Consider the following 23,850-nt stretch of genomic DNA (forward strand, 5'->3'; position numbering starts at 1 on the left):
TGGGGCTCCTGACAAGCAGGCAAAGAGGCCGCTCGCCCCGGCGCTGCGCCGCTGTCCAAGGTACTGAACGAGCCCCGTTCCTGGGCTCGGGGCTGGATTTCCCCTCCCCGGCGCTAAGGGCAGGGCCTGGGGGAATGAGCGTCTGTGGCTGCAGGCTGCGGGGAGAGCCGGTTACTCGTGTCTCGGCCCCGGGCTCCTGGTGATCGTGGAAAGCCGAGGCGGGGAGTAAACGCCTTTGGCGGGGCCGGGGCATTCCCATCGCTTTGCAGAGCCGGGGCTCCGACAAAGGCAGCATCTGTTCTGCGACGGCTGCCTGGGAGTTTAAGGGAAAGGAGGGAGGGGAATCGAGATTGTTTGATCCGGGGCGGGGGGGGGGGGACCCCACATGATCCATTTCCCACGTGACGTATTCCGGGGCTTGGAGAGAAGTGGGTGCCAGCAGCCAGCCCTGCAAACGTCATCCCTTTCTCCGTCAAAGGAAAGAGGCACACACAAATACCGTCCGCTCACCCAGAGACATTTGTATGTCCAGGCAACAGAGCAGCTAGCAACATGCAGTGTGGCTTCCACTATGACTGGTGCCTTCCCAGAGGTGCTTTCCAGTGGGATTACTAAGAGAAAAAGGAACAGACGCTTGCCTCTGGGACTGGGAACAGGTATGTGCATTGGTGGGTAGTGGGTGTTGAAGGATGTCATGATTCAAGGCGGGGGGGTGTCTCCCCCTTCGGGAGAGAAATGAGGTGGTTCTTTTCCATTGCTTTGTTGCCTGAGAGTTTTGCCAGCCCTTCTTTCAAACCTCCCGTAGTGTTAAGAAGAGGATTGATTCCCCGGTGCTAAACCGATTCTCCTGAATGCAATGTGCAGTTCTGTAGAATAAAGAAGAGGTTTAACCAAAAAAAAATCACCAGAAGCTACGAGGGGCTCTGCACTTTTGAAAATCAAGCCACTTATTTGTGCGCCTAAAGATGGCAGTTCGGCCTCTGCATAAAAATCTGGTTAACGTCCTGCCTCTGGTTAAAATTCTTCAGCCCAACAGCTGCTTTCCTTCTTTTGTTCCTGTTTTAAAACGTGCTTTTGTATTTCCGTGTTACTGTTCCGGGAGTCTCCTCCTCTGCTTGAAAGGAACACGGTGTTGTCTCTTGGCCAGCGATGGGACACTGGAGCTACCTGGGAAGGCCTTGCAGAGCACGGAACCACCTTTGCTTATCGGCAGACAGCAGAGGCAGCAAGTTTTGTTGCCTGCAGTTCAATAAATCAGAACCATATTTCCCTAGAAAGTAATGGCAGTATTTGGAATTCAGCCAGCGGGCTTTCAGCACTGTGAAAAGGAGTGAGGGTTCCACAGTGCTGTGAAAGGGGGGAACTGACTGGGCTTGTGTGTGAGGCAAGGTTGGCACAGCATTACTTCTCACGGACCCAGATTTTTTAAAACGAGTGCCCCAATTCATGCTCCAAAGGCCTAAATAAGTGTCCTGATTTTCAAAAGAGCTGAGCACCAAGCAGCTCCTACTGAGGTGAGTGAGACGTGCTGGAGGCATAGCATTCAAAAAAATCATTTATTTAGGTGCCTAAATATGGATTTAAGAGTCCAGCTGTTGGCCCCCATTTTAAACATCTTGGCCTTTAAGACCTTGAGCAAGACTTCTGTGCCTCAGTTTCTCCACTTGAAAACAAGCACCCTAAAGCTCCCATTCACCAACTGTAAAGTGGGAATAGCTATTCCACAAAGGTGTGGAAGGGATGTAATAATTATTTGTAAAGCATTTTTAAGTCCTCTGATGCAAGGCCCCATAGAATGGCAAAAAACTATTTTAATTTCTTAACTGTTAGAAAAGTAACTTCTAGTAAGAATTTATCAATCATTTCTAAAGTACATATAAGTTTGTAATTTTTTAAATAGGAAAATCACCAGTCAACATTTTGGTAACAATGATGCAAAAATTTATGTTAAAGTTAAAGGGCCAAATTTGCTGCCAGTGTAAATGAGCTCCATTGACCTCAATGGAATTTCATCCATTTACACCCTATAAGAAAATGTCAGTATTTCACTCTTTCCAAGTGTACAGAATTAAATCGTACAGGATATATTTTAGAATGTGTTAATATTTAACATAGCAGTTGCCACATGGCATCAGATCAGTGGGCCATCCAGTTCAGATTCATGTCTCTAACCATGAACAGTACCAGATGCTTCAGAGGAGGATACAAGAAATCCTGCTGTATGCAGCTTTGGAAAAATTTTAAGGAAGTTTTCTTTGAATCCCCAAAGAGACTTGGGTTTCAAACCCTCCTCTAGACAAAGCCTTCCTCTTTTTCATTAACTAATGCTCTCTTGAAAACAATAGGCCTGATTACAATCTCACTTATACCAATATAACACCATTGACTTTAGTGGCTTTACTCCTGATTTACACCAGCGTGTGTGAGATCAACATTATGTCCAATTTATTGAATAAGTTAGACTTGTCCAGTTTTAGATCCAAAGACTGATGGTTCTGCTTGATAGTTTTAGGACTGCTTCATTGTATTGTATTATTGTTATTAGCCCTACGAGCCAGAAAAATGAAAGCAATTCTTCAAAATTAACTTTAAAAATGCAAATGCAATTCAGGAACCAGAGAAGGAACCAGATGAATAATTGCTTGGCATATTGTCCTTCATACCAGTACAGCACAAACACTTGACAGAATTAATAATATAGAGCCCTGTACTCTCCTCCATTGCGCAGCACAGAGGGGAGTCAAAAGCAGGGCTTGGAAACAGCCAGGTCATTCCCTAACGCCACACCACCACCTCTCTGAAACTACTTATTCTTCAAAAAGAAAAGGAGTACTTGTGGCACCTTAGAGACTAACAAATTTATTAGAGCATAAGCTTTCGTGAGCTACAGCTCACTAGTGAATGTAGCTCACGAAAGCTTTTGCTCTAATAAATTTGTTAGTCTCTAAGGTGCCACAAGTACTCCTTTTCTTTTTGCGAATACAGACTAACACGGCTGCTACTCTGAAACCTACTTATTCTTCAGAATCTCTGCTCTTATTTTAAACATAAATAAGTCCTTAAGTGTTATGGTTGCAAAGAATACCCAAAAAATGTGACCCCCTCTGTGTAACTAATGCATAGATGAGTGTACACAGAGCATGGAACAATAGACATGAGGGGTGTGAACTGCCCTATTCATCTCAGAGAGGGGTTAATTCAGAGGTACAGTGATGATTATTTAAGTGGCAACATTGTTAACTATTTCATTCTTCCTGTGAGAAAGGGGAATCACAGGTCTGCACAATTTACTTGACTGACATCTCACTTTGGTGCCATAAATGGATGGTGTTTGAGAGATAGCACCTCTTATCCCCCCCTACCCGGAGCAAGAAGGGGTCCTGCCCAGAGAGCCTAGCTGAACCAATGGACACGTTGAAATCCACCGAGGGGGAACCAAGTGGTATGCCAAATTCTATGTTAAAACTAGAGCAAAACAAAAAAAAAATGGTCAAAACAGTTTGTCAGAAAAAGCTGTTTCAATTTTTTTTTTTGTAAAATTATAATCATTTCAGTGAAAATTCCTGCAGAGAAAAAAAATCAAAACAAAAAAAAATTCATTTTGGAAAGTTAGTGATGAGAAAGACTTCACAATTTCATTTTGGATATTATATAGGGTTTTTTTCCATTTTTATTATTTTTACATTACTTCATGACATATCAGTAGGCATATTATACAGTACCAGTCTCATAATATGACATAATAAAGAGCTGAATATTCTGTTTTTATTTTTAAAGTCATTAAGGGCAGCTGCTACTTAATAGTGAGTGAAACATCTTATCTTTTTCCTGGATCAAAGTGTCTCCTGTTTGTTTTGTAATGAAAGAGTCTAACACTTTAACACATTATGCACTACTACTGTTGCCAACATGTCATGAAATAATGTAAAAAGATAAAAAATGAAATGAACTAAAATAAAATTCTAAATGAAATATTGAAATTTCAAAATTTTCTAAACAAATTTTCAAAACTGAAATTCTTTGGAAATTCCATATTGCAGAAAATTGTAAAAGATATTTCTTTTCATTCCAATCTAGAACAAAGATAAATTTTGTTGAAATTTCCCATGAAGCACAAATTCCAAGTTTCTACCAGCTCTATTTTGAACATTTGTACAGTCTACTCTGAGTGACATCCTATTTTGGCAACTCCCATTGGTGAAACTTATTTTGTGGGCCCCCAGTCAAAGACCTTGATTCTGTTCTGATTTATATCAACATAAATCTGGAGTAACTCCATTGAAGTCAATGAGATGTGAGATTAGAAATGGCCTAGTGAGTTTTAGAAGCAATTTCCCTTTTTCATTTATTTTCCCCTCGGGGGGAGAATAGAATCCATAGTTATATTAATTTATAATAAATGTATGTTAATGTGTCAAAAATTTCACCCATTAATATTTTCTTGGGCAAAAATCCAGCACTCCGCAATCTGAGTAACTTCACCAGGGGCTGGGCTGATGCACAAGAGAAGGGCAGAGAAACGGACTGTCTCCAGCCGGGCAGCCGCTCCACATAACTTTCTCCTACACAGTGACTGCACTAGGCTCCATAGGAGCTTATGTAGCTCCCCGTCCCATGGTAGCTGGAGGATGAAGATCCTTACAGTAGCAGTTCCTGCCTATGCCACAAAAAGAAGACCCCCTCCTCAAAAGAGCTGAGCTCTGTGCCGAGGAGGCACAATCCACACACAGCCCACCAATATCCACCCCCACCCTTGTTGGAGAGAACTGCACCTGTTCCACTGCATTTTGTACTCTCAGAGGTATGTGGAGCATGTATTTTGGTGCTGGAAGGTGTCACTGCTTTTTGGTGTGATCTTTCTAGGAATCTCATCTTCGCCTAACTGACCCTCCTTAGTTTGTTCTCACGCAGATCAGTTACTGGATCCTCACCTCCAACTGAGTCTATCAGCCCTTCAATTTTAGGGCTTTCAGTCTCCTGGCTATTTTTCTTGGAAGCAGCTTGAAGCAGAGCTATTACCCCCATGCTATTTTAGGCCTTTGTGCTTCCCCTTTCCTTCCCTGTGCTCTCCCCTTTATAGCAGGTCTTGTTTTCTCTATTGGTTGCAGCTGTGGGTGCCTGCCTCCATGCTTCGCAGCTCTGGCAGCTGCATGGGGGGTGTGATCAAGCTGCTTGTTCGTAAACAGGAGAGACCTTCCTCCCCCCTCTCTCTGTGTTGAGTATAGGGTTTGTAAACCTCATTGCAGAGGCCTGATTCTTCTTTATAGTGAAGCCACTTTATAACCGTCTGGCAGTGGAAGGGAGTCTGAAAGTGCATGTAAATATGAATAACAGACACTATAAGGCTTCTTTTCACTGCCAGAACAATAAAGCAGCCCCAATGTAAATCAGAATCAGGCTTCATTCATGCATCTACAACATAAAACAAAAATTGTCAGCCCACAGCAGGATCTGTAACCACCCCCTACTCTCTTGTATATCATTCAGTTAACACAGGAGATCCCTTCTGACGAGAGCTGGATGAATCATGGATTTTTCAGATTGGGGGCCAAGCTGAAAAATCTTGGGGGGTGAGGTGGGGAAATCTGGTTTTAAAATGTAAAAAAAAAAATTGTCAAATCAAAAAACTAAAAAAAAATCATTTTGAATCAACTGAAACAATTTTGGGGGACTCAAAACTTTGTTTTTCATTTCAAGTCAAATGTTTTACGGTATTTTCCACCCTCTTTTGTGTGTATGGTTTTTTTAAAAAAATTGGCCAAATTTGAAAATAAATAAATGTCATTTTGAAATAAAAAGCTGAAACAAAACATTTCAACCTTTTCAAAACAATTTTTTCAGGGTTTTTTTTTTCTTCGCCAAAAGTATTCGTTGAATTTGCCTCCAATTTGCAAATAATTTTGAATCCTTGAAAATATACATATTTCAGGGCTTCAATTTCAGCAAAATTTCTACTTGCCAAAAAATTCCCCCAACTCCACTTCTAATGTCAATCTCTGATTCTGTTAAATAAAATGTTCGATAAATGTACTGAGATTGGCCACATAGCTCCTTTTTCAACCAGCTTTTTCCACAATTTGTAAATAGGGCAACAAAAATCCAGGTACTTAGCACATTTGATTAGTTTGAACTTAATGTTGTAAAGCTTTCGAAATAAAGCTTTTGTAAAGTAAAGCTTCTTTTGAAAGAAATAAGTCATGTGGAGGTCTCATAAAGCTGGAAAATCATCTTATCACCTTAGGGGTTTTTTTACTATGTTAATAAGTATATATAATGATGCATTACAGGATCATGACATATAAGGATCATTACAGATGCTTTCTTAGGTGCAAAAAGAAAAGGAGTACTTGTGGCACACCTTAGAGACTAACACATTATTTGTTAGTCTCTAAGGTGCCACAAGTACTCCTTTTCTTTTTGTGAATACAGACTAACACAGCTGCTACTCTGAAACCTTTCTTAGGTGCAATGTAGCTACTCAAGATTTAGAGCCATAGATTTTAAGGCCAGAAGGGATCATCTAGTCTAACCTCCTGTATGTCACAGGCCACTAGCACTACCCAGCACCCATACTCCAAACCCAACAACAAAAACCAGACCAAAGCACCGCAACACACAGGAGACTAGACTATAATGTACCACAGGCAGAGCATAGGAGGAACCAAGCTGCATCATTGCCTGACGTCCAAGCAATAGCAGGGAAATGTTTAAGTGAGATATACCCAGATAATCCTGGCAAGTGACCCTCTCACTCATGTGCTGCTGAGGAAGGTGAAACTGCCCCACAAGTTTGCTGTCAATCTGACCAGGGGGAAAATTCCTTCCCAACTACATGTATGGTGATCAGTTAAAACCTGAGCATGTCAGCAAGAACCTGCCAGCAAAGCTCCTCAAAGGGAAAGGCTTAGAGAGAGCCTCTATGGCCATGGAGCCTGGATGAGATGCCAGACTTTGCGCTATGGATGTTCCAGGGCCAGGATTTAGATCCAATGCAGAAAACCAAATGCTGCAGTCCTTATGAAGTCAAGGGTATTACTCCAGACATGTTTAAGTGTAACTGAGAGGAAAATTTGGCCCCTGATGTCTTTCATTGACTCATTTGGGAGCATTAAGCACAGTTGCATCTCTAACCAATTACATATATGAAAGTAAGTTGAGGGAGTGGGAATAGTTAGGGTTAGAATGACTGGGAACAGCCCACAACATATTTGCTAGCTCCACCCCCTGGTGTGGCCATTACTGTTTTCTACTGCACATGTAAAATTGTGTCTGAGACCTTCTATGCACTAGGCACTCCTTCCCATTAATCAAGCAATAGAAAAATTGTTCCCACCAATGCCAAGAAGTCTGGAACAATTTGGCTGCATTGTATATATTAGAAGAAAATGCAATTTCTAGTAGCTGACAGAAAGGTTGTTACCATTTCTGGTGTTTGAAAAGCCAATATTTCGATATCGTCCACTTTGGATATTTGAATACCATAGTACAGCCAGGCAAACGCTCTTCACATTCTCAAATGCCAACGTATGAAGGGAGAAAGGAAAAAAAAGCCAACTATTCCACTCTCAAAAGATAGAACACTTGGTGAAACGGGTCTTTAAATAGTACCATTAATGAATTGAAGGAGGAATCTTCATCAACAACCAATCACAATAAGTAAATAAAAGAAATGGGCCATAGACACTACCAAATTCTTGCAATAAGTATAATAATAATAATTATTATTATCACTTATGTAGTGCTGTCACATCCAATCACTTTATGGCCAGGATTTTCAAAAATTGATAAGTGATTTTGCCCAAATTCAGAAACCTTAAAGAGGCCTGATTTTCAGAGGGTGTGTGCTCGCTTTCTTGAAAATCTGTGCTTATCCCCCCACTAAGGCAAACAATGTAGCTTAGTGGAGCACCACTAGGCCTCAGGAGAACTGGGTTCTAGTCCCACCTGTGTCACAGTCATGCTGGGTGACCTTTGCCCCATCAAAGCACCTCTCTGTGCTAGAGTTTCTCCATCTGTAAAATGGGGATCATGACATTAACCTTCTTTGTAAAGCACTCTGTGATCTATATAGGAGGTAGGTATTATTGTAAGGTAGTTTGTCTCCTGAATACCCATGTGAGGGAGGGAGGTATTATTATGGGAATAGAGACAGAAAGATCCAGTGACTTGTCTAAAGCCACAGAGAAGTTAGTAACAAAACTGGGGTTAGAACACAGAAGTATGTGGCTTTGAGTCCTCTGCTTGTACTACTTTGTCCTAGGGTGTAAATAGCCCAAGGGACTCAAGTGTAAACATACATATAGTGGGAGTGGGAGCCTCCTTTCAAATCCCAGAATAAACAGGAGCAAAAAATAAGAAAGGATAGTTATAACAAGCAAATGTTGGTGTGTGTTGGCAGAGGGCCTGCTACATTTGAATATGCTAGAGGAATTGTCAGCGTTAAATAAAGCATACCCCATTAGGGGCCAGAATCTGCTCTCCAGTGCTCTAGATTTAGATGAAGGTTTCTAACCAATAGAGGAGTGAAGTTCTGGAATAGCCTTCCAAGGGGAGCAGTGGAGGCAAAAGATATATCTAGCTTCAAGACTAAGCTTGATAAGTTTATGGAGGGGACGGTATGATGGGATAACCTAATTTTGGCAATTAATTGATCTTTGACTATTAGCGGTAAATATGCCGAATGGCCTGTGATGGGTCACTAGATAGGGTGGGATCTGAGTTACTACAGAGAATTCTTTCCTGGGTATCTGGCTGGTGAGTCTTGCCCAGATGCTCAGGGTTTAGCTGATCGCCATATTTGGAGTCGGGAAGTAATTTTCCTCCAGGGCAGATTGGCAGCCTTCCTCTGCAGCTTGGGGCACGGGTCACTTGCTGGAGGATTCTCTGCACCTTGAAGTCTTTAAACCATGAGTTGAGGACTTCAATAGCTCAGACATAGGTCAGGGGTTTGTTACAGGGAGTGGGTAGGTGAGATTCTGTGGCCTGCGTTGTGCAGGAGGTCAGACTAGATGATCAGAATGGTCCCTTCTGACCTTAAAGTCTATGAGTCTATTTACAACACTGTAATTCCAGTGATTTCAGTGGGGCTACTGGACTGTGGATTAACCCTTATGTAATTCAGAGCAGAATCTGGCCCTGTTATTCTATCTGCTTCATAAAGCCTCAGTTTTGTCAGTTAAAATTGCCTGTGGGTAGTTTCAAATTCCCTGGTAATGCTTGATATTTTCTTATGCAGGTGGGGCCCAATTCTCATTGATGTTAAAGCCCCTTTGGACTGCTCTGTCTCTCTCTAAGGGCTTTAAAATGAGTGTACATGTCGCTTACAATTTAAGGCCCTTGTATCCTGCCAAAGCAGACACTCAGAGTTTTGCCCATTGATATGCTGGCATTCTTTGCTCGTTTGGTTGGTTCACCCTCTTTTATTTTTACAATCAGGTCTTTTAGCAAATATCACATGACCTGCTCCACTGCCCAGCCCCACTGAAACACACACATTAACAGAAGGGGCAAATTCTTCTCTGCTGGCAGTTGCCTGTAAAGAATTCTATCATCTGGCTAAGACATTGCTCCTAGCGGCAAGATATGACAGGAAGCGGTGCACCTCTTTGCAATGTGATTGGTTGTTCTCAGCATTTATATCCCATGGTAATTGGAGTTAAAGAGATAAGACAAGATTAATGACGGAGAGAATGTTTAGCTCACCTTGGCCATTCCCAACTGCTCAGCAGAAAAACTCTGTTTAGGTTTATGCTACAGCTATAGCCCTGTGCAGCAAATATGCATAACAATATTATTGGACACAAGATACGTTCTTCTTTTATTAGACTTGGCCCATATCTCCCGCTCAAATTGTGATGGAAAGTTTAAACTCGTATTATACTGGTTAGCCACTAGGTGGCATTGTATGAAGAATATGGCCATGCATCTACCTGAACAACAGAGGCAGTCTGCATCTTTTTCCACAATAAAATTGTTGTTGCTAGTGTCCATTTTGCCCTCGTCTCAGCATGACTAACCTGACGTGGAGTCAGAAGAAAAACAATAGAAATGGCAGTATTTCATCAAAATGTTAATGTTTTGGGAGCTTCAGCTTTGACAGACCATCAGCCTGGCCTGATTGGATGTTGATTTGTATGTTTTGTATCGCAACTAAACTCCATGAGGAGATGGGGGAGGTGCAGGTTAATTCTCTCTGTCATGGGCAGGGAAGGTGAATATATTTTAAATCTTTTGCCTTTGGAGAAGAGAGCCCCAGGAACAATTATGCTGTGGTGCTGGCTAATTTTGATGAGCATTCTGTACCACAGCAAAATGTGATTTATGAGTGAGCATGTTTCTGCCAGTGTGTCCAAAAGCCTAGGGAATCTGCGGAATCTTTTATAAGAGGCTTGTATGACATGGCAGAAAAGTTATTTTAAAGACAAAAAGGAAGAGCCCATTAGAGACAGAGAAGTGATTGGCATTTTTAGACAAAGGGCTGTCAGAGAAACTGAAAATGAAAAGAGATTTAATCATAGGCATCGATTCTATGGGTGCTCCATGGCTCAAGCACCCATGCAGATCAGCTGTTTTGCGGCTGTGGGAGGTGCTTAGGGGAGGGCAAAGAGCAGCGAGTGGCAGGCGGGTGGGGGCCTCAGGGGAGGGTTTGCAGCAGGGGCTGGAAGAGGCGGAGTGAAGGTGGGGCCTCGAGGGAAAGGCCAGAGTAGGGATGGGACCTCAGGACGGAGCGGGGTGGAGCACCACTGGGGAAAAATAAAAGTCAGCATCTTTGGATTTAAGCCTTCACAATGCAGTAGAAATGGCAAGACAAGATGTTTGCAAACCAAAATAGAAACTAATGGCCACCAGAAAGAAACCTAGAGGAAGTGACTTAGAAAAAGAGTCACATTAGCAAAAAGCAACTTATAAATCCTCAAGGCATGACAGAGTTAGCCCTAGGCAAAATATAACACTTTTCATACTAGATGCACAAGATTTGGGAAAGATCACAGTCCAAAAGATGATTGTCCTGCTAAAGGAGCCAAATACCATACATACACAAAAATTTGACATTTTGCCGCTGTCCGCCACACAAAGGCAATACTGAAAGTGACCACTGAGAGTCAAGAGCCATTTTTCTTGGGATCAGTCATGTGTAATGACACAGAGCCAGTCTAGAGGATGGAACTGAATATTTGTGGAAAGTCTGTTCATCTTAAAATATATTTGAGTATAAATGTACATAGTAACAGTCATATCAGGAGTTGTAATCAACTTCAACCCCTCCCGCAACTGAAACTAGTAGATACTGTCCTAGATAGCCCTGGAGGTATTTTGAGCTGAATTGGACTGTTTTCCACAGAAACAACATACAAAAGACAAAAACTTTAATTTTAAGGTGTATGTGATTCGAGGACTGGAGGCTGAGAATCTCCTCAGTGGCAGTGTGGTTGCCATGATGGGTGAGAAAGGTGGAAGAAGTTGATGGAATATTTGGTGATATTGGACCTTTAAAAGGAGAGGCTGTAGAAATAATCTTAGGAGAAAATGCTGAACCTTATGTGCCACACGGAATTCCTATCCTGTTACTTCATAAAGAAGAAGTTAAAGAGAATGGAAAAGCATGGCATAATTGAGAAAATCTCTGAGCCAACTGCACGGTGGGTACCAATGGTACCTTCAACAAAGAAAAATGGGAAAATATGAATCTGTGCAAATCTTAAAAGACTTACTGAATCAGTAGTCAGAGCAAAATATATCTTCTCAATACTCGAAGAACATATTTTCTAAAGTGGCTGGAGCTACTGTATTCCTCATGCTAGATGCCTCAGGTCATTTCTGGCAAATTCCCTTACCCAAAGAGATTGTTAGATTGATTACATTCATTACACCATTTGGGAGAATTTGCTTTCAAATATTACACTTTGGGATTACAAGCGCTCCTGACATTTTCCAAAGAAAGACGTCCAAGCTGCTAAACAATTAAATGGGATTGTTGCTTATGTGGGTGACATATTAGTTTATGGGTCATCAATGGAAGAACATGACAAAACTCTCAGTGAAGTTTTGAACTTAATCCATGAGTCTCGACTCAAGTTAAAGAAAGAAAGGCGCGTTTTCCGCCTACGCCAAACTGAATCGCTGGGACAAATAATAAACAAGGATGGAATTAGTCCTGACCCTGAGAAAGTAAAAGCAATTACAGAACTGAATGCACCAACAAATGTAGCAGAACTAAGATGCATACTAGGGATAGTAAATTATCTTCACCAATACCTTGCCACAGAGACGAAACCACTGAATGAACTATTAAGGTCCAATACATCCTGGCTAGGGGGGGCAAATCCGGGGAATGCCTTCAAAAAGGTAAAAGAAATTATCTCTGATGCTCCCATTTTAAAATTCTATGACGTAAACAAACTCACAATGGTCAGTGCTGAAGCCAGTAGCTATGGCCTTGGTGGTATGTTGTTGCAACTACATGGATCTGAGTGGAAGGCAGTTGCTCTCTGCTCTCATACACTTACAGAAAAAACAATCTGTGCAGAATGAAAAGGAGTGCCTGGCAAGTGTATGGGCATGTGAGAACTTCCACAGATATCTGTGTGGGTTGGGGTCCTTTACACTGATAGCTGACCATAAACCTCTTGTAACTCTTGTCAACAGAAAAGATTCTGAGATGCCAATGTCTTTTGATTAAGCTAATGCAATTTAACTCAGTCATTGAATATATTCCTAGTACAAATGTGATATTAGCAGACACACTGTCACAGAGCCCAGCATCACACTCAAACGCCTAGAGGCTAGAGAAAGAGGCAAAGGTTTACATTAGGGCTGTCGACTAATCGCAGTTAACTCATGTGATTAACTCAAAAAATTAATCATGATTTTAAAAATGAATCACAATTAAATGCTGTTTCAATCACACTGTTAAACAATAGAATACCAATTGACATTTATTAAATATTTGGATATTTTTTTACATTTTAAAATATTAATTTCAATTACAACACAGAATACAAAGTGTACAGTGCTCACTTTATATTTTTGTTATAGATATTTGCACTGTAAAAATGATAAACAAAAGAAATAGTATTTTTCAATTCACCTCATACAAGAACCATAGTGCAATCTCTTCATCATGAAAGCGTAACTTACAAATGTATATATTTCTTTGTTACATAACTGCACTCAAAAGCAAAACAATATCAAACTTTAGAGCCTACAAATCCATGCAGTCTTACTTCTTGTTCAGCCAATTGCTAAGGGAAACAAGTTTGTTTACATTTACGGGAGATAATGCTGCCCGCTTCTTGTTTACAATGTCACCTGAAAGTGAGAACAGACATTTGCATGGCACTTCGGTATCCAGCATTGCAAGGTATTTATGTGCCAGATATGCTAAACATTCATATGCCCCTTCATGTTTTGGCTACTCAGGGTATCACAACTAAATACAATGTTGAACAAATAGATTAGCATAAGTAGTTAGCACATATTCTAAGGGACAATTCAAAATGAAGCAGCCTGTTAACACCGCTGAAATCATAGGACGAAAAGGAGGGTTGTGGGTTACATAGTGTTGTAGTAAGTCATAAATCATATTAAAACCAGGATTTTTAGTGTCTAGCAAAGTTATGAATTTAAGCTCCCAGGCTACCCCAGACTAGGACACACCAACTCAAAGCTGAACTAGACCCCCTGCCAGAACAACAAATGCAAACCCTGCAGACATATCTCCGCTGCTACAATGATCAATACCGCCACAACACACCTTTCAAAATTCAGGGGTCCTACACATGCCTATCACATGAGGTGTACCTCATCCAGTACACTAAATGCCCCTATAGCAGCTATGTGGGTGAAAACCTGACAATCACTACACTCTCAAATGAACTCACGCAGGAAAATGATAAATGACAAAAACATCACATCACCTGTGAGTGAACACTTTTTACAAAGTAATCACTCTATATCTGACCTCTCAGTCATTCTCAAAGGAAACCTGCACAACACTTTTAAAAGATGAGTCTGGGAGCTTAAATTCATAACTTTGCTAGACTACTTTGCTGTATGAGGACAATTAAATGAGTTCAAGGTGATTGCACTGTCATCCCCAGCACTTTGAGAGGAGAAATTCTAGACCTCATCCATGAAGGACATCAAGGACCAACTAAATAGCATGAACAGGCCAATCAGTCAGTGTGATGGCCTGGAATCAGTAAGAACATGACAAAATAAAGTATCCTCCTGTGAATATTGCAGAACTAACTGACCAGCACAATGCAAAGAGCCTCTAATGACAACACTTCTACCAGACAGATCCTGGAAGAGGCTAAAGCAGACTTTTGTGAATTCAGAGGACACTACCTAGTTGCAGTGGATTACTTTTCTATATATACAGTATTTAAATAATATATTTGAAAGATGCAATATGTCTCAGTATTATTGAGCAATTAAAGAGCACAGTAGCGCATTTTGGTATTCCAGGACAACTAGTAATGGACAATGCACAATTCACCGCAGCTGAATTTAAGTAATTCCAAACAAAATATTATTTTGAACACATCACTAGCTGCCTATATTACCCGCAAGCAAGTGGAGAGGCTGAGAGAGCTGTACAGACAGCCAAGAAAATACTGAAGCAGGAACTATGAAAACTGTTAAGATGCTTTCTGTATGTGAAGAAGGGTGTTTAATATTGAGTGCTTGAAATATTATTAGATCTTGAAAGAAATCAGTTCTGTCTATATCAGGCCCTGAAATGTCTCTGCTCAGATTTCACTCTCTCAGAGGGAAGCTCAGTTAAGAAGTTAGCAAGTGATTTATTTCTAAACATTGTTTGAGCAATTTCTATATTTAGACGTTAAACTTTTTCAGGCACATAGTGATTTTTAAGAGAGAATCATTTTCACAGCACTCCACTCTAATTCAGGTAATATAATGCATTCCCTCATAATTGTAAAGAAAATGGTGATGGGAACAAGATTGCCTGTAATTTTCTTCCCTCCATTTGATAGCTAGTTACATGGTTACTTTGTTGGTTTACCTCATTTTTTTAGATGGGAGCAGTTTTTGAGAGTCCAGGGTCACACATCTCTGAAAATTCCTTCCTTCTGTGCCTTATGATGTATGCAGTATAGATCAACACCATTAATTGCTCTCATTTATAGCTCAGCCCAACTCCTGATGGGAAGACTACTCAGGACCCACTTCCAACCCTGTAAAAGATTCTAGCCCCAAAGAGGCCCAGACATCAGAAGAATAACCAACTAACATCAAAGGGCAAAAAGAGCTTAAGAATACTTTTGTAAATGACATCTGGAACGTGGTGGCCATGTTTGTGTCAAACTGGATGGAGGAAAAGGATGGAGCACTCCAGCTGTTGTAAAGTAAAAAAAAAAAAAAAATGCATCACCCAGATCATACATTATTGAGACAAACTGGGGAGTTCAACAGTTTGTTTCAAAGACTGTATAATCACTGAGCAAACTCTGCAAATTGCAGATGAAGAATAAGGGGAAGATTCACCTATTCCAAACCTGCCAGAGAAAGCCATTGCCAATAAAAGACTGTCTAGTCACCAAGTGGCTGTATAGTTAAAAAACAACAGTGCCATTTAAGGATGAGTAACAGATGGAGGCATGTTAGGATTAAAAGTTAATTTGAAGAAAAAGTTTTAGTTTTAAAATTGTAAAAATGCAGAAAAGAAAAATTAAAAAGGGGAGAAATGTGATGGACAGTTTAAACTGTATTATAATGTTTAGTCCCTAGGTGGGGTTGAGTGAAGAATACTGCAGCACATCTTTATCCAGTGCTGAAGATTATATGGCTAGAGGATAGATAAAATAAATTTGTTGCTGCTAGCTTCCATTTTCCCCCTGTCTCTGTTTGACTAACCTGACACCAATGATTCCCCTGCAGTCTAGACCAGGGGTAATCAATTATTTTTTGTCAAGGTCCAAATTTCTTGGTCAAGGTATAGTCAAGGTCTAGACTCCAGAGAAAATAAATAATAATAATAATAATAATAATAAGTAAATAAAAAGATTTCAGGGTCTATTCAAAAGTGTCTGGTGGTCTGCATTTGGCCCGTGGTCCGCCTGTTGACTACCCCGGGTCTAGGCTGACGCCTCATATGCAGGTGTAAAATACACCCATTTGTATCTCATTAGTATATGGAAGTTGTTACCAGCCGCTGGCTGAGCATTTTCCTGTGTGAAAAGTGCTGATGGTTACAATCCAGTTCCTGGTGGAAAGGTCTTCCCATCACAAACCATCTCTGCATTCAGTACCAGCCCAGCTGCTTGTGTGAGCAGTCTCTGAAGAAGGACTTAAGGCACAAGGGCTCCTATTGAGAGAGATTCGTTCTGGCACAAAGTTGAGGCATATCAGCAGGGCAGTATGTGGAAGCTTCGTATGCTGCTGCTTTTGCTGTATCTGGACTGGGGATAGAGACATTATTTCTGTGTCCACAGCTGTTGATCCAGTTCCTTTCACCACCACTAAATCCACTATAAAAGAAAATGGCTAATGTGTCTGTGAGGTCATACTAGGGACTTTTTCCACCGCTAGCATGGTACATCATGCTACAGCATGTCAGAGCAGACCTGCGCTGGCATCAGACAACGTTCACTGCATCTTTAGCTAAATATGGCGCATATCTCAGCCAGCCTGGATGTGTCAGGGTTGGAAGCAATGGCATAGAGGCTGCAGGTTTGATCCCTATTTTATCTGATTTGTTCTTTCAATTTGTAAGTGAAGTGTGGGGAGGTCATTTTCCACTTCCACTGTAAGACATAGGGGGAGTCCTGCGGGGTAGGTATACTCCGTCCCATGTGCCGGGTCAGTATGGTGAGAAGGGGAAAAAAACTGTATAGCAGCCAGTTAAGTCCTGTGTTCATGACCCTGACTATAAAACATGGCAGTACGGCCTAGTGGCCAGAGTCAATAAGGGCATGAGGGCCTAATGGACAGAATTAATAATAAAAAGAAAAGGAGTACTTGTGGCACCTTAGAGACTAACAAATTTATTAGAGCATAAGCTTTCGTGAGCTACAGCTCACTTCATCGGATGCATTTGGTGGAAAAAACAGAGGAGAGATTTATATACACACACACAGAGAACATGAAACAATGGGTTTATTATACACACTGTAAGGAGAGTGATCACTTAAGATAAGCCATCACCAGCAGCAGGGGGGGGGAAAGGAGGAAAACCTTTCATGGTGACAAGCAAGGTAGGCTAATTCCAGCAGTTAACAAGAATATCAGAGGAACAGTGGGGGGTGGAGTGGGAGGGAGAAATACCATGGGGAAATAGTTTTACTTTGTGTAATGACTCATCCATTCCCAGTCTCTATTCAAGCCTAAGTTAATTGTATCCAGTTTGCAAATTAATTCCAATTCAGCAGTCTCTCGTTGGAGTCTGTTTTTGAAGCTTTTTTGTTGAAGTATAGCCACTCTTAGGTCTGTGATCCAGTGACCAGAGAGATTGAAGTGTTCTCCAACTGGTTTTTGAATGTTATAATTCTTGACGTCTGATTTGTGTCCATTCATTCTTTTACGTAGAGACTGTCCAGTTTGGCCAATGTACATGGCAGAGGGGCATTGCTGGCACATGATGGCATATATCACATTGGTAGATGCGCAGGTGAACGAGCCTCTGATAGTGTGGCTGATGTGATTAGGCCCTATGATGAAGTGAGCTGTAGCTCACGAAAGCTTATGCTCTAATAAATTTGTTAGTCTCTAAGGTGCCACGGGTACTCCTTTTCTTTTGGCCCTATGATGGTATCCCCTGAATAGATATGTGGACAGAGTTGGCAACGGGCTTTGTTGCAAGGATAGGTTCCTGGGTTAGTGGTTCTGTTGTGTGGTGTGTGGTTGCTGGTGAGTATTTGCTTCAGATTGGGGGGCTGTCTGTAAGCAAGGATTGTCTGGCTATGTAGACTCCCTCCTCAGGCCCTTCGTTACCAGCACTCCCAGCTATCTTCGAGACACCACTGACTTCCTGAGGAAACTACAGTCCATTGGTGATCTTCCTAAAAACACCATCCTAGCCACTATGGATGTAGAAGCCCTCTACACCAACATTCCACACAAAGATGGACTAAGCCGTCAGGAACAGTATCCCCGATACTGTCACGGCTAACCTGGTGGCTGAACTTTGTGACTTTGTCCTGACCCATAACTATTTCACATTTGGTGACAATGTATACCTTCAAATCAGCGGCACTGCGATGGGTACCCGCATGGCCCCACAGTATGCCAACATTTTTATGGCTGACTTAGAACAACGCTTCCTCAGCTCTCGTCCCCTAATGCCCCTACTCTACTTGCGCTACATTGATGACATCATCATCTGGACCCATGGAAAAGAAGCTCTTGAGGAATTCCACCATGATTTCAACAATTTCCATCCCACCATCAACCTCAGCCTGGACCAGTCCACACAAGAGATCCACTTCCTGGACACTATGGTGCTAATAAGCGATGGTCACATAAACACCACCCTATATCGGAAACCTACTGACCGCTATTCCTACCTACATGCCTCTAGCTTTCATCCAGATCATACCACTCGATCCATTGTCTACAGCCAAGCGCTACGATATAACCGCATTTGCTCCAACCCCTCAGACAGAGACAAACACCTACAAGATCTCTATCATGCATTCCTACAACTACAATACCCACCTGCTGAAGTGAAGAAACAGATTGACAGAGCCAGAAGAGTACCCAGAAGTCACCTACTACAGGACAGGCCCAACAAAGAAAACAACAGAACACCACTAGCCATCCCCTTCAGCCCCCAACTAAAACCTCTCCTACGCATCATCAAGGATCTACAACCTATCCTGAAGGACGACCCATCACTCTCAGATCTTTGGAGACAGACAAAATAGTTAACAATACTACTACTACTACTACTTCTTCTACTCAAGATTACCCTGCTTATACATCCAGAGATCTCATTAACTCTTTTGGCCACAGTGTTGCACTGGGAGCTCATCTTCAGCTGATTATCCACCACGACACCCAAATCTTTTTCAGAGTCATAGATTATAGGATGAGTCCCCCATCATGGAAGTATGGCCTATATTCTTTGTTCCTACACATATACATTTACCCGTGTATAAAATGTATATTGTTTGATTGCGCCCAGCTTGCCAAGCAACCCAGACCGCGCTATATCAGTAACTTCTTTTCTTCATTATTTACCACTCTCCCATTTTTATATCATCTGCAAACTTTATCAGTGATACTTTTATATTTTCATCTATGCCATTAATAAAAATATTAAATAGCATAGGGTCAAGAATCAATACGTGCAGGACTGAACTAGAAACACCAGTTCAGTGATGATTCCCCATTCACAATATCATTGACACCTATCTGTAAGCTGCCATCCTACAGAGATGCTACTTCCTAGGGTGGGGTGTGTGTGTCTTTGATTCAGAGAGATGATAATAAGAGAGAGTTCTGAGATTATAGCTAGAGTTGATGGCTCAGTAGTTGAAGCATCAATTTTGGAATATCTAGACTCCCTTGAAGGGCAGGTTCACACTCTGACAAGATTAATTATGTTTCTATCTAGGGTGGTTTTTTGTTAAGGTTCCCATCACCTTAGTGCCTAAGCACCATACAAGATTTAAATAGAACATTGAATTAGCCCATCATCCTGCTGATAACGTTGGGATAACCATGTTATTTACTGCATAAGGGACTTTCAGATAAGATCTTGGCCTCTAGCTTCAAGATCTCCACAAACAGATTGCTAGAGGCAGGATACTAAACCATATTTAGGTACCAAGATAAGTGACATGAATTTCAAAAGTGCAGAGCACCCAGCAGCTCCCATTGGCCACAGGTCTTATCTGTCCTGCATGGACTTTAAAGATCCCATTGGACTATTCGGAAGAGTAGAGGCTTGCCTGGATGTTCAACATTTCCCCCTCTCGCTATTAGTGTGTGCTTTATACCAGCTGCTTGCCATTCATCCCAGAAGTGGCTGCCTTTCACTGGTGTATAGACAGCTTTTTACATGATTTGGGATCCTTCAGTGTTAGATAAATATAAAATATTATTATCATCATCATTTCCATTAGAGCCATTTTTGCTTTTCCAATAGTAAAGCAACAGCCACAAATGCATGTCCAGAAAACAGAGCTGTAAACAGGGGAGTTTGAGTAGGAGTTCTGTTGGAAGGGAAGGGAGGAAGCTAGCCCCTGCTCCTTTGGGGGCAGTGTCTGAGTTTGTGTGGGTGTGTAGTGAAGTGATGACTCACCAGCATGGCGCCTCCTGCTGGTTGCCTGGGAATTAGCTCATTCAGCACTCGGCGCACCCTCTGCAGGCCAATGTCTCACCTGCTGCTGGCCCTGTGTCCCTCCTGGACCCTGGTGCCCTTTACCTTGGGGTTCTGCCCCAGCAGTACCCCCATGCTCTGGGTCTCCCCTCCCAGGGGAACCCCTAATCCTCTAAACCCACCTTGCCTCAGTGGCTACTGCCGTCATCATCTAGTCCCTGTTCACTGGGGTAGACTGCAGTGTAATGGCCACTCATTGGCAAGGGGGGTTTGGACCTGCTGCCTTTCCCTGCAGCCCACTACTTCTCTAGGCCTTCCTGTCAGGCCGCAGCCTGGGAGGTCGCCAGGCCTGAGCTCCCCAGCTCAGCCTGCCCCTTCCCCAGAACTGCTCTGTCCACAGAAATCTTTGCTCCTTCAGGCAGCTAGGTCCATCTCTCTCCAAAGCTAGAGAGGGACTCCTTCAGCACCTTGCCCCCAACCCTCTTATCAGGGCCAGCTGGGCCCTGATTAGGCATGGTCCCAGCTGTGGCTGCTTCCCTAATCAGCCTAGCTTGGCTGCTTTTAACCTCTGTTCTCCAGGAGTGGGGCAGCCACCCCACTACAGGATGTTATGTGTTTTTCTGTTTTGGGAGGGGAGATTGTTGTGACACTCTGTACCTCAGGGGAACACCCGACAACCCCATGTTCATCTTTATAAAATGATTCTGTGGTATTCAATGCAAAGTTTGTCATGTTGGGTGTCTTCGGAAGACTCATGATGCACTGAGCATGGTTGTTATAGTGATGTTATAGTAATTGTTACAGTAATGTTATAGTAAGGTTAAAAGTTATAACTTCATATATATATATATAGTTATGAGGCTGAAAATGTATTCTCATGGCTTAAAAGCAAGCCCAGGGAAAAACTCTTCAAGAGCAGAGAGGCAGTTCACACCTCATCAGGGCAGGTATGGGACAAATCCAGCCCAGCCTCACAGGAACAAAGGACATTGGCCTAGGCAACAACAAAAGGAACTGTTAGACTCTCGAGGGAGTCACTCCCATTCCTTTGGTCAGTTTGGAACTGTGATGAGGCAATGCTCACCTGACTCTGAAAGGGGGAGGGCAAAGCTTAGAGGGAAGAAAGGACATGATAAAAGGGAGGGACATTTGCCATGCTCTTCCTCTCTCTTCTGCCTACATCTACAGACACCACACCAAGTGACTGAAGTGCTGATCAAAGGGGAGAGCCTGGCTGAAGAGCAACCAGACAGCCTGTGGTGAGAAGCATCTAAGTTTATAAGGGCATTGAAAGTGTTATGATTAGTTTAGAATGCATTTTGCTTTTATTTCATTTGACCAAATGTGACTTGTTATGTTTTGACTTATAATCACTTAAAATCTATCTTTATAGATAGATAAAGTCTGTTTGTTTATTCTACCTGAAGCAGGGCGTTTGGTTTGAAGAATGTCAGAGACTCTCCTTGAGATAACAAGCCTGGTACATACCAATTTCTTTGTTAAATTGACAAACGCATATAAGCTTGCAGCATCCAGCAGGCATAACTGGACACTGCAAGCTGGAGGTTCCTAGGATTGTGTCTGGGACCGGAGATATTGACTAGTATCATTTGGTTGTACAATCCAGGAGCAGCTTACATGCCAGAGGCTGTGCGTGAACAGCCCAGGAGTGGGGGTTTTCACAGCAGAGCAGGGTAAGGCTGGCTCCCAGAGTCAAGGACTGGGGTGACCTAGCAGATCGCTGGTTCAGATAGCAGCAGAGGGGAACATCATGTTTGTTTTGTTTGTTTGTTGTTTGTTTTTCCTGTTCAATTTGTAGAGACTGGTAGGGGACAGTGTGCTGTGAGAGAGGGAGAGCCCTGTTTAGGGAATGGGACATCCCTGATTAGGGGGCGGGGCTTCCCTGATGAGGGGTCCTATAAAGGCATCCAAACAGTTAGCCAGCAGCATAAGAGTCAGTAAACAGCTGTAAACGGGAGTTTGGAAGAGTACGGGGGAGTGTGTGGTGTTCCAGTTTTGTTTTGGTGTTTGTTGGCGGTTTTGGTTTTGGATTGGTTTTTTGCTTGACAGGAGCTTAGGCGGGAAGATTATGACAGACACAGAGGCAGCAGTGGTAGTGACCCAAGCAATGGAAGACACAATGAAGATGACTGGATATGGAAGCTGCAGGATGTACATTATCCTGGAGCGTGTACCTGAAAAAAGCTTTGGTGGTATGAAGTGCCACCTGATGGAACTGATGTAAGAGAAGATCTGAGGTTTGGAGATGCAGGTGGAAACTATGGTTAAGTTTCTACGGGGATTTGAGCAGATGATGGAGGGAAGGCAAGAGGAGGCTGAAGGGAAAAGCTGAGACTCGCAGATGAAAGCTGGACTGAAGAACTTGGAGGGGAGATTGCTGGGCGAGGAAAGTAGCAAGGGGAAGCATGTGACTACAAGAACCAGGCAGAGGAAAAGACCAACTAGTGAAGGAGAAATAGAGCTCAGGAACAGGTTTGCCGAGTTGGAGAAAGAAGAAAGGGCACAGCAGGCTGTAACTGAAGGTGGGAGGGCAAGGAAGAAGAGAAGAGTGACTAGTCCTATAAGAAGAGGGGAAGAGCCAATGGAGATCTCCTGAGGCTCTGAACTCAGGGTGATACAGAATGACTCACAGAAGTTTTCAAGGGAGAATAAAAGACAAGAGGACTTGCAGCCAGAAAGAACACAAGAAAGGCCAGAGAATCGCACCAGCACCAGGAAGAGGCCAGTCTACATGACTGGGGACTCCCTATTAAGAAGGACAGACAGGCCTGTCACCAGAGCTGTTCTGGAGAACAGAAAGGTGTGCTGTCTGGCGAGAATTAAGATACGGGATGTTGTGCTGAGGTTGAAGAAAAACCTAATGGGAGCAAGGAAGAATCCACTGATTCCCCCTCACATGGGAACAAATGATATAGCTAGACTCTCACTGGAATGTATCAAGGGAGACTATGCCAGGCTGGGGAAGACGCTTAAAAAAATGGATGCTCAAGTGATCTTTAATGGGATTCTACCTGTCCCTAGAGGAGGAGGACGAAGGTGAGACAAGATTATGATGATCAATAGATGGCTCAGGCAGTGGTGCTATAAGGAGGACTTTGGGATGTTTGACCACTGGGAGGCATTCATGGACAGAGAACTGTTCTCATGGGATGGAATCAACTTGAGTTGGGAGGGAAATAGACTTTTGGGATAGAGGTTGGCACAACTGATTAAAAGAGCTTTAAACTAGGAACTTGGGGGAGACGGTTGGGAGATGCTCATGTAATCGCCACACCTGATTTTAACATTGAGAATGAGGAAAATCAAGTAAGAAAGGATACAGCAATGGAGAAAGGAACAACAGTGGGTAAGCGAATGGCCATTAAGAGGAAAGATAGTGCCGATACCAATGAAACCAACAGTCAGTAATAGCAATACTGGCAGTAAAATGACTGTATCTAACCAGGCAAGAAATCTGGGTGAAGCCAAGCAGCAACAATTAAAATTTTTGTACATCTTGCAAGGAGCCTGAGTAACAAAATGGAGGAACTAGAACTACTGGT

At 42.4% G+C, this 23,850-nt stretch overlaps 1 protein-coding gene across 2 annotated transcripts in view; it reads left to right on the plus strand.

Annotated features, from left to right (window-relative positions):
- The first annotated feature begins 401 nt into the window (after positions 1-401).
- GPR19 (G protein-coupled receptor 19) overlaps positions 402-23,850 on the plus strand; it is a 34,856-nt gene continuing 11,407 nt past the window's right edge. Inside the window, exon 1 of one of the 2 annotated variants that reach the window (XM_038408249.2) lies at positions 402-656. Coding sequence is in view for 1 of the 2 variants with exons in the window: in XM_043515036.1 (XP_043370971.1) it covers positions 23,040-23,344 (305 nt within the window). In the remaining variant the exon portion in view is untranslated. Of the gene's footprint in view, positions 657-22,124; positions 23,345-23,850 lie in introns of those variants that run through there. The other variant, XM_043515036.1, reaches the window with a different exon arrangement.

The sequence above is a fragment of the Dermochelys coriacea genome, chromosome 1 (genome assembly GCF_009764565.3).
Source record: "Dermochelys coriacea isolate rDerCor1 chromosome 1, rDerCor1.pri.v4, whole genome shotgun sequence".
Lineage (NCBI taxonomy): Eukaryota > Metazoa > Chordata > Testudines > Dermochelyidae > Dermochelys > Dermochelys coriacea.